Source organism: Magnolia sinica, chromosome 11 (genome assembly GCF_029962835.1).
Source record: "Magnolia sinica isolate HGM2019 chromosome 11, MsV1, whole genome shotgun sequence".
NCBI lineage: Eukaryota > Viridiplantae > Streptophyta > Magnoliopsida > Magnoliales > Magnoliaceae > Magnolia > Magnolia sinica.
In genome coordinates, this window is record NC_080583.1 from 6168233 (window position 1) to 6183355 (window position 15123).

Below are 15123 nucleotides of genomic sequence, written 5' to 3' on the forward strand. Positions count from 1 at the left end.
AATTCTTTAGTAATATAGACATGCAATGCAAACAATGAAAATGGAAAATAAATGAATGAATAATACAAACAACTACAGTTTTTCTAAACCAATACATGTGCTAGATCCAAGCCATCCATCAGCTAGGTCCCACCAATTAGATGTCATGTACGAAAAATCAATCCAGTCCGCTCAAAAATTCGGCCACAATATGGGAAACAAAACTTGGCCAATCCAATCATTTGTTTCAAACACTACAACCGATCTGATGGTCGAATCGGTTTGATTTTCAGATAGAAAATCTGTACGGTAAGATTCACTAGATGGACAGCTTAGATCTTGAACACACGCACATGGCACTTCTCTCTCTAGTGCTTGTAGAGCTCAGGAGAGAGTCGGGGGGTGAATACGAGCTCCAACGGTTCTGATCTGGTGAGAGTAGTCTGTAGTGTCTCCGTCATATCCACAGGCCCACCATCTGTTGTGGTCCACTCAAAGCAATGAATCAGACGAGCGAGTGTCAAGTGAACGGTCGGGAGTGCGAGTGGCATTCCTGGGCAAGATCGACGGCCGTATCCGAACGGCAGAAACTCGAAATGCTGGCCCCTAAAGTCCGTGTCCATGTGATCAGTGAGAAATCTCTCTGGCTGGAACTCGTGTGGGTCCGACCACACGTGTGGGTCCCGGTGCAGCCTCCACATATTGACCATCACACGTGTGCCCTTGGGGATATGGTATCCGCCAACGTAGCAATCTTGCATGGCCTCGTGCGGCACACCGAGCGGCGATGGCGGGTACAGGCGCAGCGTTTCCTTGATGATGGCGTTGAGGTAGACCAGGTTCTTGACATCTGAGTCGTCCACGTGTCGGTCCCTGCCGACGTGGCGGTCCACCTCTTCTTGGGCCTTTACTAACACGTGGCGGTTGTTCATTAGTACAGAGAGGGTCCATATCAGTGCAGAGCTCATAGACTCCGATCCAGCTTCAATAATCATCTGCAGAGAATGACAATACTATTTCAATCAAGTGAATCAGTGGGAGTTAATTAATACTCTGGTGTGGTGTGATGCTTGATACACAGGCACTTAGAAATTGAACACGTAGTATCAAAGTATCCCATGTTTTTGAACTGGGTGGCCCACCTGAAGAGTTTGAATATCATATATTTTAAGAGCTATGATCAGTTACCATATAAATGGACCACCCTATGATCAACAGTAACCGTTGGATGGGAGGGGGCCCACCGTAGACTGATTTTGACTAGAAACCTCCATGATTTCGTACTCAAATGCATGAAAACAAGGGACGAGGATTGCGTCCCACCCCGCAACGGGCAGGAGCTTTGAGTGGCCACCATGATGTATGGATTTTATCCACACCGTCCATCCATTTTCCATATCATTTTAGGATAGTAGCCTAAAACTGAGGCAGATCTAAGAAAGACGTGGACTACACAATGGGGATTAAACTCTTACCGTTGAAAACTTGTCAGGGGTCACAGAAGTTTTCAATCGAGCTTATATTTGTGTTTTCTCTGCATCCATGTCTATGTAACTTTATGAATAGGTTGGATGGAAAATAAATATCAAGGTTAGCCCAAGAAAAGTTTCAACGGTGATAATCAATATCACCGCTATTTCGTGTGGTGTGGTCCACTTGAGCCTTGGATCTGCCTAAATTTTGGTCTTTATTATTAAAACAGTGCATAAAATTGCATGGACGGTGTGGATAAAACCCATACATCATGGTGGCCATCAAAGATCTTGCTCGTTCCCAGCAGGAGACGGGCCGGGGGTTGGACGCAATCCGCGTTCGAAAATAAGGACATGCAGAATGGACGTTACAAGAATGGTCTGAACGTCCATTTCTGATCAAGCCCTTGTTTGAATGGATAGGATCATCCCATCAGGCCACCATGATCATATGCAGATCGAGTCGGGCCCTACAAATAAATCCACACCGTAAACTTACCAGTACTGTGGCCTTGATAATGGTATCAGTATCGTAGCTAGGGACCTGGGCACTCTCCAGGATCGACAACAGCACGTCCATGAAATCCTGATCATTGTGGGGCCCATCAGACTGCCTCTTCACACGGTGTTCCTCTAGCCAGCTCGATACGATCGCGTCCATCTCACCAGCCGTTCGTTTCATGGCCCACTCATGCCCTTGCAAATCCATCCACTTAAGGAACGGAAGCGCATCGGACGGTACAAATACCCCACCAAGATAAGATACTTGTTGCATCACTCGCCGCACACGAACGGCCTCATCATCACCGTCGATTGTACCGAAGAAGCGTTTGCCGATGATCATCTTGGCCAGGATGTTGAATGCGAGACCATACAACCACTTCTTCATGTCCATCTTAACTGGCCGTTGATCATTCTCAATCCACAACCCATACAATCCATCCATGCACGTGCTGATCTCGGTGGCCCGGACGTGCATGAGCGATTTGAGCCGTTGGTTCGACAGAAGCTGAGATGTGGCGATCTTACGGACCTCACGCCAGTACGGCCCATACGTCGCGAATCCAAACATGGCGTAGTTGTAGCTCATATGATCACCGAACGCGCTCTTGGGGCGGGCCGAGAGGGCCTGATCGTTGGTTGTGAAGCACTCTTTTGCTACATCTCTACCGTTCACGATAAGTGTACGATGTGATCCTAACCGTAGCATGAATACTGCGCCATACTTATCAGCCATGGATCCAAGTGTTCGATGGAGGGGATCGGGCCCCGCCAGCTGAAGGAGGTGGCCCACTATGGGAAGGCCACCGGACGGCTCTGGTGGCTTGTGGGCATTGCTCTTCTTGTTTTTTGGCCTTGATAGCCATAGAATATAGAAGAGAGCTAATGCAAAAAGGCTAGATATTGCTTGCAATTGGAGAAGTGAATCCATAGCTATGAGTTGGAGAATCTTGTGTTGTGATATTCCATGCAAAGGAGTGCACCGGTATTTATAGAGTGGAGCGATGGTACATTCTCTCTGTTTTTAATTTAAAAAGTCATGGTCAGATGTTGGGTTCTATGGGAAGGAGATTGCGTGCAACTCCACCTGAATGGAAACGGTCCAACAGAGGCTTTGTGGGGCCTACCATGATCTATGAGTTTTATCCACGTCGTTCATCCATTTTTACAAATTACTTTATATTATGAAACAAAAAATTGAGGTAGATCCAAGGTTCAAGTGGACCACACCACAGGAAGCATAGGTGATAATGACACCCGCTGTTGAAACCTTGTTAGGTGCCACCAATGGAGATAAATTTCAGATTGATCCAGAACTTCTGTAGCCCCCAAGAAAATTTTAATGGTGGGAGTTCAATCCCCGGAGTGTGGGATTGAACGGTTCAAAGGAGATCAAAGTTACATGGCTCCAAAAATGATGTATTTATTGTATCCACACCGTTCATCAATTTGAATAGATAATTTTAGAATTTGATCCCAAAAATGATTAATTTTCAAGGCTCAAATGGACCACACCAAAAATATCAGTGTGGACGATGATTCTCATTGTTAAAACATTTGTAGGGCCCACCATAACGTTTAATTTCCATCCAATCTATTAATAAGGTCAAAAATATCTGTATGAATATATAAAACAAATATCATATTGATCCAAAATTTCTGTGACCCCCAAAATGGTTTAAATGGCAGGCGTTAAATCCCTCGCAGTTTTCTTAATTGTACTATACTCAAGGTTTTTATACACTTAAGTTTTGGTATATTGCCATAAAATGATATTTAAAAATGGATGGGAGGAGTGGATAACACAAATTCATGACTGTGGGCCCCACAGAGTCTTCATACAACGGTAAAGTGTGGTGAGCGACTCACTCCACATCCCGCGTCCTTTATGTGGTGGTGATTTTTTTGGTACACTCGCAGAGGATGGCGGTTCACACGCATGCACTCATGATTTGTACAATTGGAGTGTTTGTAACCCAGATCGAACCATCTAAATCGTGGGCCCTACTTTAGATGCGATAATGATTGATTGCTAGACCTGCAACAGATGGTCAAATGAATGATAGCTGGTGGTATACACTCAACAAACCTATGTCCATTAATTGCCGGTTAGGACCATTCTTGTCGATCTGATTTTCAGGTCATGAACGATCTACAGTGATCCCCTATGATTCGGACGGTTAGATTTGAGTTCCGTGCATACCGAGCGCACGCATACGTGAATAAGTTAGCTGATCCACTACAACACGTGCCGACTTGGTGCATGTTTACAAGATCTAATCCGTCCATTAGGTGGGCCCGACCGAAAATATTCCTGATCGACGGATTCGATCTTGGAGATTAGTACGTGTGTTGGTAGGTAGTAAACCTTTTGAGTGCGTGGGTATCAACCATCACACTCCGCCAAACTACCAAAGCTTTTTCCTCCCATTTGACATTGGAACGCACGTCAATCTCTACCGTCCAAACCGCGTGGCCTGAGATTTTCTCCCCTACGAAATGCCACGTGTGCCGTTTTTTCTCACGTCTGACGAATTCGTATCACGCAGGATTGCAACTCCGTTAAGGTAAAACAATCGCGAATTCAAAGTCCAAACGGTATAATTCAACGGAATCGCAGAAACCATTAAAAATAAAAAAATAAAAAAATGCGGCTGTGTGTTCTTAGTAGTATTCAAAAGCATTAGACGTGTTTTGGCACGAGTAGGAAAATCCTACTTTCCTGTATTATGATTGGTCCACGTCATCCTATTCTTCAAAGTTTTATATGGTCAAGCCGTTGAAAATCATGGCTCAAAATATCGCAATGTAGTGTACGAATAGATAATGTGTCGAGATATAATCAACGGTCAAACGATATGATAAAAGACATACGATTCCAATCGACTCGTTCGGTCGATTCGTGACTCGCCCGAGTCAAGGGTACCGAATGAGCCGAGTTGGATGAGTCGCTCTTAAAAGCACGGACCATCCACCAGTCTGGTCGGGTCAAGCTGTGGTGCCACTGCGATTTTATCATTTAAGAGGTGCACTTAGTGGTAGTGTCACAACCATAGCTAGTAGCCGTTTCGACTATTGTGGGGCCCACATGATATGTGCATGACATCTAGTGCATTCATTACATGCATCCCATAGGATTGGAAGGCCACCTGCTTAAATCATTTGGATTGAATGAGCTGGAAAAGATGTGATGAGGTGAATCTGTTCAAAAACCCAGATATAGATCATAGGGACCCAACTCAGAAAGGCCACAGGTTCTAGTCCGAAACAGTCCAACGGTCCTGATTTAAAAAATAAAAAGCATCTTCTAAAGAATTTCATTAAGAAAAAGTGTCTTCTAAAATTTTCTTTAAACTCACATACACATAATTATATGGCAATTACACACACACACACATATAGAGAGAGAGAATCAAAAAGTGTTTGAATGCTTGGATTAGAAGGTGTTGATGCAGAAATCCGGATATTAAGAGTAAAAGTTACTCGAACGCACAATTTTATTGTGTTTAATTTGAAATCTTTACCTGTTTTGTGATTTAAAACTATTTCTATTTTTCACTTAATTTTAAAGGCGGAAAAGTTGTGTGTGAATGTGTTGTGTGTGTGGCAAAACAACTAAATCATCGACTACATTATTAAAATTGTAATCGATTGAATGATCCAAGCCATCCAAACATTAGATGCATAAATTGTCGAATGAAAAACATTGATTAGTCGCTCGTTTGTGATCATATGTTTGTAGTCCACTTGAGGTTAATTTGAAATTTTATCATATTTTGTCTAACAATATATTTCAATGGGTTTATTATAATATCATTCTTTTCACACATACTCTTAAGGATGTAAAAGTTAATTTAGTAATCAAATTTAAGTTCCTATAAATATATTATAAATTTCAATGCATTTATAGTTTTTGAATCCAATGCATTATCGAATCAACTTAAATTTAAATGTGAGGTATTAGAAGATGATTGTGTGGGTACTAAGTAAATTCTATGCAGCCCACCATGCATGGTGTATGTATCTTATCCATGCCGTCCATCCGTTTTAGTAGCTCACTTTAAGGCATGAGTCCAAAATTGAAGCATATTCAAAGCTCAAGTGGGCCACACCACATGAAACAATGTGAATTGAATGTTTATCATTAAAAACTTCTTAAAGTTGTGGACGAAAGTGATATTTATGATTCCCCCTAATTCATGTATACGGGACCTTACAAATAGGTTGGATGACAAATAAACATAACTATAAGCCCAATGACAATTTCAACATGGATGGGCTCGTATCCTTAAAATGATATGAAAAAATAAATGGACAACATAGATAAGACATATTTCCACGATGACCCCATGGAGTTTACTCAGCACCTCAATACATGATCTGTCTCAAAAATCTAGTTGATCTGCTAAATTAGCGGACTGTGGTTCATAAAAACAAATGCATGGTCGAGAATTCCCAGCCAAAAGTTTGTGCATGGTTGGATCGAGTCTCTCATGGAATCAATTAGCCCAGTTATGTACATGTCCGCTGAAAATTCACTATTAAAACAAAATTTTAAAAAAATAACTCAGGAGGCCCTATTTCTATCCATGAATATGGAATTACTTTTGTGTTTGGAACTTAGTTTATAAATGTGGGCCCAATGGTTATGTCTATCAAAGCCATTGATATGAGGGCCCCATCATGGATAGACCATTATTGCAAAATCTCCCAAATTGAAATATTCTAGCCTTTGAATCTTTTCTCTCTCTTCCATGCAACAACCAAACGGATAGAGTTGACCACTTGAGAGGATATTCATAAGAAATTCTGTCAAACTCTTAAACTGGAATATTTTAATATTTTAATCGTTGGATGTCTGCAATCTAAAGTCATACCATCTCTAAACGGTTTGGATCATTGAAAGGGACTCAATCTGTGTCCCATTGCAATACATCAAGATGCGTTGTGGTGCAAACCCCTTGAGCTTTTTGACCGTTGCATTATTGTTTTTAAGACTTCGTCTCCCAGCTGACTCGGACTCGGTCAACCCAATCCAGTTTGACGCCACGAGTCAACCCGAACTCGGCCGAGTCAGGGCTATGGACCTGGCTCGGATGAGACATGACTCAACATGAGACCAGACAATTTAAATCCACGGATTGTATCAGCATTTTTTTTACAAAACAGCTGTTGCCGTAATAGACATAATAGACATCGTGACTCTAGCCGTTGGATCTGAGCATTTTTCAATGATACGAACCGTTTATTTTGATAGGGCTATCCTTGACAGGGGACACCCAAAAAGGACCTCAGATTGAGTATTTTAACCCATGGATCATACAATAGTTATAGTGACCGTTCATTTTTAGAGCAGAAGAGCTAAATTACAGAAGAGTTGAAATAATTAAAGATAAGCTTTTATTTGCTGCTTTTCCACTAGTGATGTGGGAATTGTCATATTAACGGCTTGGATCATTGGAAGATGACTCACATTCAAAGGTTCAAGTCCCTGCGTACCGTATTGCAGTGCGTCGAGATGTACTGCGGCAAACCTCTGTGGAACTCCGTCACGCAGGAGAGAGACGTCGGAATACGCACCCAACAAAATGACAAATCATAACAGTGGTAGTAATCGTTTTGCCTCCGTTGCGGTGCAATAATCCACCGTATATCTCCCCCCATCGGGCCCGCATGCTCGGTGATTTTATGATCAGAGCTGGCCATGTTGTTGTCTCTATGATTTGTAAACCAATAATATTTATACATTAATTAATTTAGAACATCAAAAATGAGATTTTCGGTGGCATGAATACAACTCTAAAACATGGACGGTTCAAATCATGGGACCATCTCAGCATGCGGGCCCCAGCGGGTGGCCACACAACAACAGGGAAGGCACATTCCATTGTGGCATGCAGGCTGCAGGCGTGAGGAGGTGCGGGCCAGGTAAGAGGTGGCTCTGTTGTGAACATGCACTACCCTGAAATCTACACTGGTGATTTTGTTTGGACCGTCCATTTATTGGACACTGGTTTTGGCCCAGATGATGGGTTGATTGATTTGCATGACTTATATGGGCCAGGGTACTTTCATGGTTGGCCCCACCTGATGGGTTAATTGGTTAGCATGATTCATTGGCCAGGTAATGTTCATCAATAGGCCCACCTGATTAACCACATGGATCTCTTATACATATTCTACATTGGTTGTCACGTCCCAAATCTGAAAATTGGATTCACAAGAATCCCGATCACCGAATCTGGTGCTGACAGCCTCCGTAGTACCACATTCTTGGCTTCTAACGTCCATATGCCAGATTCCGATCCTGGGATCCTATAAGGATATTTTATTTTATTTTTTATTTTTTAACTTTTGCATTTAACTCGTAATAAGCATAACCACAAGATCACCCAATTCACAAAATCAACATCAACAACACATATCCACTAATATAATTATTTGAGTACAATGCTGAAAGAAAAAATACATAAATCGAAAATCAAGCTCCAGAAGACCGCTGCATGCTCCAAGCTCAACAATGCTGTAACCTAACATCTCTTGCACGCATCTATCGTGCATAAGCTTATAGAAAGCTTAGAGGGTGGTGTAAGTGTGTGCACAAGGTAAGTATCAAGTAAGCAATATCAGAATAATCAGAGTAAGAGGAAGTACTGACAAGTCTAGGAGTCATACAATATCAAGGTACACAATGCAAATCAGCTAGACAATTGAAGTGTCAGAGCAAGCCAAATATTAGATGCCGAGGATACAATGTCATAAATCATATAATATCGAAGTAAGCGGAAATATACTGATAAATCTATGAGTGTCATCAGCCGTACCAAGGCTATGCAATGCAAGACATGATTACTAACGGCCATATCCATGCAGAAACATGGCAACCCAAAATGCTAAATACTGCGGATGCAATGTGATATGCGGTGCGAATGAAATGACCAAGCTGGAGTGAAGTCGGGATGATAGTACGTAGTATCACAGGCTATGGAGTCCATCACGAGGGACTTCTATCCAAACCAGTCACATACCTAAATTTGGATAGTCAGACTCAATGTGGTGAACTCCTGATCTCAGGTTAGTCGTGCGCCCAACCGAAATCCTGGCCATGCGAAGGTACACAACAATTAGTTGCGCACCACCAGCCCGAGTGGATAGTGAATGAAATAAATGCATGAGTATGCACTCCTACTTAATAAGTCCACATATCAGTACGGTTCCTCTCTGGGAAATCACAGGGGTCTATTACACTACAAACCAGATTGTCGCCCAATCGCGTGCAACCGGGTGAGTGGAAGAGACCTCAATATCCGCCTGCCAATATTGGGCCTGGCTCGTCGATAGCGGACTCATTCCTCAAGCTGGTCAGACTCAGCCTAGCATTGCCTCCTCCTCTCGGGCAGGTAAGGCCGTACCCCCTTCCAACCAACCACGATATAGTGGGAGACGCGGCCTAACGGTATACGGCCCTCATGCCCTCATGCATCCACTCGGTATAGACGTTGGAGCAACATCTGGAACCAAGAGGATTTAGGGACTTTCACCCAGGGATATCTATAGCATCCCATGTAGAACAGATTTTCGGTGTCCCATCTGACCATCCACGAAATACCTGTGGAGGCTACGACCCTGATGTCACTAGGGCGTACAGTAATCACAACACACAATGCAAAATGCATGAGTCATACAATCCAGTCATGCATTAATCCTGCGCATACCGCGTACTCATGTGAGAAAATCTCCGCCTACTAGGGAGTCTCATAACAACATGTCCAATGTCATATGCAATGATTAACCATATCTCATAACAAATATGCAGATGATGCGTATGGGCATGTATCATGATGTTATGTTGTCACATACTCATAATCGGTATCAATAACTAGCATCGACAATAGGCATCGATAATCGGCCTCGACAATGTGGACATTTAACCAACATTACCCCCAGGGAGTGGCCCACATGGAGCCTAACATATAGTGGACCCGTGGCCTCACAAAGGGCCAGATATATAACACCATAGGCCTCACTCAAGAGCTTAGTATATATCACGATAGGCCTTTCACATGGGCCTAACATTCATTACAATGGGCTTCATCGCCTAGCCCTCAAATGCATCACAATGGGCCTTATCACATAAGCTTCAACAATCAAATCGACCTTGACAAATCAAAATCGGCCTCGATACTCAGCCTCGACAATCGAAATCGGCCTCGACCAATCAGAATTGGCCTCGATACTCAGCCTCAATAATCAGAATTGACATCGATTATCAGAATCGGCAAATCAATCACGTCAATCGAAATCAGCAATCGATCACAACACTTGGAATCAATCGATAATCAAAATCGGTCACGTCGATCAAAATCAGCAATCGGTCATGACAATCAGAATCGGTCGATAATCAGAATCGACAAATCGGTCACGTCAATCGGAATCGACAATCGGTCACGACAATTAGAATTGATCAGTAATCAGAATCGGTAAATCGGTCACGTCGATCAGAATCGGCAATCGGTCATAATAATCGGAATCGGTCGATAATCAGAATCGACAAATCGGTCACGTCGATCAAAATTGGCAATCGGTCATGACAATCGGAATCGGTCGATAATCAGAATCGGCAAATCGGTCACGTCGATCGGAATCGACAATCGGTCACGACAATCAGAATCGATCAGTAATCAGATTCGGTAAATCGACCACGTCGATCAGAATCGGCAATCGGTCATAACAATCGAAAACGGTCGATAATCAGAATCAGTAAATCGGTCATGTCGATCGGTATCGACAATCGATCATGACAATCCGGATCGATCGATAATCAAAGTTGGCGAATCGGTCACAACAATCGGGCTCAACAAGAATGAGGTTAACGGGAAGGTCACAATGAGGACATCTAACCGTCATTGCCCATCAATGTGGCCATCTAACCAACATTGTTCCCAAGGAGTGGCCAATATAAGGGATTCGTACACAACGTAATGGGCCATGCATACATCGCACTGGGCCTCAACCATGGGCCCGTAAATACTTCACAATGGGCCTTATCATATGAGCAGGAACATATAACAATGGGCCTCACTAAATAGGTCGAAAATATATCACCATGGGTCACAATATATGGGCCGAGTATACATTACAATGGGCCACGACCCATGGGCCTCAGTACATCATAATGGGCCGCGACCCATGGGCCTCAAATACGACAAGTGGGCCGCATCAATGGGCCTATATACACATCAAGTGGGTCGCATCAATGGACTTGCTACACAACAAAATGGGCCTCATACTTGAGCCACAAATACACAACAGGTGGGCCCTGCATATAGGCCTAATATACATAACAGGTGGGCCCTGCACATAGGCCTCATATATATATATATATATATATATATATATATATATATCAAGTGGACAACGTGGATATGAAACACATACATCAGGTGAGTCACACGTCCCACGGACGATGTGGATAAAACATACATCGTATGGAGTTTGTCCTGTGGACGGCATACCTGACCGGATTTGGGTTTGAGTCTAGCCTGGACTAATTTGGATCAAGTTTGACCCGATCACAGTTACCGAGTCGGGTTGACTTAACACCGAGTTAGGTTGAGTGCGGCCGGCAGGCTGAAATCATAGCTTAAAACACACGGCAGCTCAGGTATGAAATGTCAAATCTGGTGGTTTTTTTTTTCCATATGTACGAGTCGGGTTTTAGATCAAGTCGAGTCAGTATTGAGTTGGATTTCATGTCAAGTCGAGTCGAGTTATTAGTTAACCCAAAGTCAACTCAGTTCGGATTGGACAAAGTCTACTTAGTTGGGATCTACTCATCCACTTGGCACGAGTAGAACTGGGTCTGAACGAGTCTGCCGAGTCAAGTCGAGTCATCCGTGCCCAGCTCTACTCCCCTCTCTCCTTGGGATTGGGGCAGCTTTGTAAATAGCATGGCATGCATGGCTCTACACTTCCATGTCATTGCTACACAATAAAAACCGTTCATTTAATAGGTTATCTATTACGTAGGTAATAGTCCAAAATCTAACTGTTTGGGCAATCCTATCCATACAACCAATGCACGCAAAAGGGTAAACGACCAAGATTGGTTCACATGATCCAAAACAAAGCCAAAACCAGCCCAATAAGTAAACGAGCTTAGGCCTCAATGCCAAGTATTCGACCTCAAGCTGAGCCCGATATTCTGATGGGCCAGCCTAGTCCATTGATAGCCACACATCCATTGATTGGACGAGGTCCATTAGGAATATCGTTGGGATCAGCCTAGTCCATTGATAGCCACACATCCATTGATTGGACGAGGTCCATTGGGAATATGGTTTTGATCACCCGTTCTAAGATTCGGATGTGTCCCGTGTTACTTAGTCCAAGTTGGCTCCGATTCCGTATTGCATGATCTTCGATTTTGAGACCATCGTCTACGATAAGCTGGAAAAACCAATGGACGGTGTGCATATACTATGAATACATCAAGGTGGGCTCCTACTGTCAGGTCTCACCAATATAGCTGGTTGCAGGTTCGCAGCAAGTCTCTCTCCATCATGATGGCCCGCCAAAACCCAGTATAGATGCCCATTGGGTAGTACCCTAGCTACTTTCCCGAGCTCAGCAATCAGTATAGTCTAGGACTCTAAAGGGGCCTACCTCGACGTTTGGGTTTTATCCATACCATCTATCCATTTGCCATATCACCTAAGGGTATAATCCAAAAAAATGAGGTATATCCAAGGCTCAAGTGGGCACACCACATGAAGCACATGTAATAATGACACCCACCATTGACATATTCCTAGAGTCCACCATTAAAGGTGTACACGAGTCGTCAGCTCCGCCACTTGCTGACCTTAGCTTAAACTCAGCTCGGCTAGGTCCTCGAGCCAGACTAACTAGCTCAGCTTGGTTCGGTCAGCAGCTCGGGCCAGTTCAAACCAAGATTGAGACGAGTTCGCCTGTGCAGCATTTTCACAAACATATGGTCTGCACCTTCAAAATCTCACTGTATGTAAAACAGCAACAATGGTTTTACAAGTATTTTATTAAACACCTTGTAAACAACATAAAAATCAAGAAAAAAAAAAAGAGTATTTGTTTCATATACATACCTTCCTTGCCACAAGCTTCACTGAGTCATTTCATCAAACACTTGGTGAACAACAATAATATCAAGGTAATCGAGTCACCGAACTGAATTGATCCGAGTTCAATTCGAGTTGGGTTCGATCCAAGTCGAGTCGAGCTCGGGCAAACTCGAACTCGGTTCGAAATTTTTTCAAGCTCAAAAAATCAGCTCTACTCGGCTCAAACTCAGTTTCGAACCAAGTCAAATTAAGCTTTCGAGTCGAGTCGAGCGAGTTACCGAGCTAACTCTGCTCGTGTAGACCCTCTATCCACCGTAATGTTTATTTGCTATCCAACCTTTTGAAAACAAAGCAATAATAATAATATAAAACAAAATAATAATAATATTATTATTAATAATAACTTAGATCCAAAACTTTCGTGGCCATGATAAATTTTTAATAATAGACTAGCATTAAATCTATCTTATTTTGGAGCTCATAATCTAAAATGATATGGCAAAATGGATGGACTGTGTGGATGAAACCATACATGGCCACTAATACATGTACAGTGGTATCCAATCTGTGTCCTACCCATAGAGGGCCGTTATCGCGGGGCCCACCTTGATATGTATATTCTATATCCACACCGTCAGTACTCCATCAGTGTTGGATCACTTTAATGTAATAACCTGAGCCTTATTGATGCTCCATATTGAGTGAAATTAGTTATGCGAATTTCAAAAATTCGATATCCACAGTAAGAGAAAATTGATGAACGGTCTCAATTGACATGTTAGCCTGCCACATGTACCGTAGAAAGATTTCTCCACCTTTCGGCTGGCTCTGCCACACGACATCTATCTTCGAAGGGGACGCGGATTGCATCCTACCCCTACCGGATAGTAATCCGTCCGAGCAGGGCTCTATGGAGCCCAAATTAATGTTAGTGTTTTATCCACGCCATTCATCATTTTTCACGGATCATTTTAAGATATTATTGTAAAAATTAAGAAGGTACACATTTCCAGAGTACCACACCAAAGGAAGCTGCAGTGATGCCCAAATTAATGTTAGTGTTTTATCCACGCCATTCATCATTTTTCACAGATCATTTTAAGATATTATTGTAAAAATTAAGAAGGTACACATTTCCAGTGTACCACACCAAAGGAAGCTGCAGTGATAATGACACCCACCGTTGAAACTTTTCTAAGGGTCAGCGTCATGTTTTTTTACCATCCAAACTATTCATAAGGTCATGTAGACGTGGATGAAGTGAAAAAACAAATATTAGCTTGATCTGTAACTTCTCTAACTCCCAAGAACTTTTTAACGGTGGAAGTTCGATCTCCACTTTGTGGTCCACTGGAGAAGTTGACCTATCTCATTTTTGTCAAATATCTTAAAATTATCTTTGAAAAGCGATAGACGGCATGGATAAAACACTTACATTACAATGGCCCCACAGAGCCCAGCCCGGACAGATTACCGGAGGCGGGGGTAGGTCGCAATCCGCGTCACTTCCAAGGAATTAAATGCATTTTCAGAACATGTTTCACGTGTCGTAAAATGAGTGAGAACAACTATATAATGCTATGGAGCGTATGGTGTATGGTACTCACACGCGCACATCTACCACTCGTGTATACTAATCTAGATGATCAATTTGCGTGTCCCACTTTGTAAAGGTTATAATGCAAATCTAGCATTGATCGGATGATTGAGTGCTGGCTATGGACGTGTATCGTTTCAACCACGATTGGATGGTTGGAATTGTACGATGAGTGGGATTCCAAATTGGATGGTCTGTATTGAGCTACGTTTATAGCACACCCCAAAATAGAATTTTGCTCGTTTCATTTGAATCAACGGCCAGCTTTTGTTTCGACGGTTGTCTGCAGGCTGCCAGTTAAACGGTTAGGATTGTCACGATATTCAGACAATAGTCTCATCGGTGGTGGGGCCGAACGACCGTTCTTACACGTGGAGACAAAGCAGGACCACTTATTGAGGTGGACAGCCGGCTACCAAACGGCCATGGTTGGATTGATCACTTTCGGTGGTGGTTGGCATGCTATGCTAAAACG

At 42.8% G+C, this 15123-nt stretch overlaps 1 protein-coding gene across 1 annotated transcript; it reads right to left on the reverse strand.

Annotated features, from left to right (window-relative positions):
* Window positions 1–347: 347 nt before the first annotated feature.
* Window positions 348–2883, reverse strand: LOC131219137 (cytochrome P450 CYP82D47-like). Its single transcript, XM_058214141.1, has 2 exons — window positions 1951–2883; window positions 348–974 (listed from the first exon to the last, which is right to left on the reverse strand). The coding sequence occupies exons 1-2, from the start codon at window positions 2881–2883 to the stop codon at window positions 348–350; spliced, it is 1560 nt and encodes a 519-aa protein (XP_058070124.1).
* Window positions 2884–15123: the final 12240 nt, after the last annotated feature.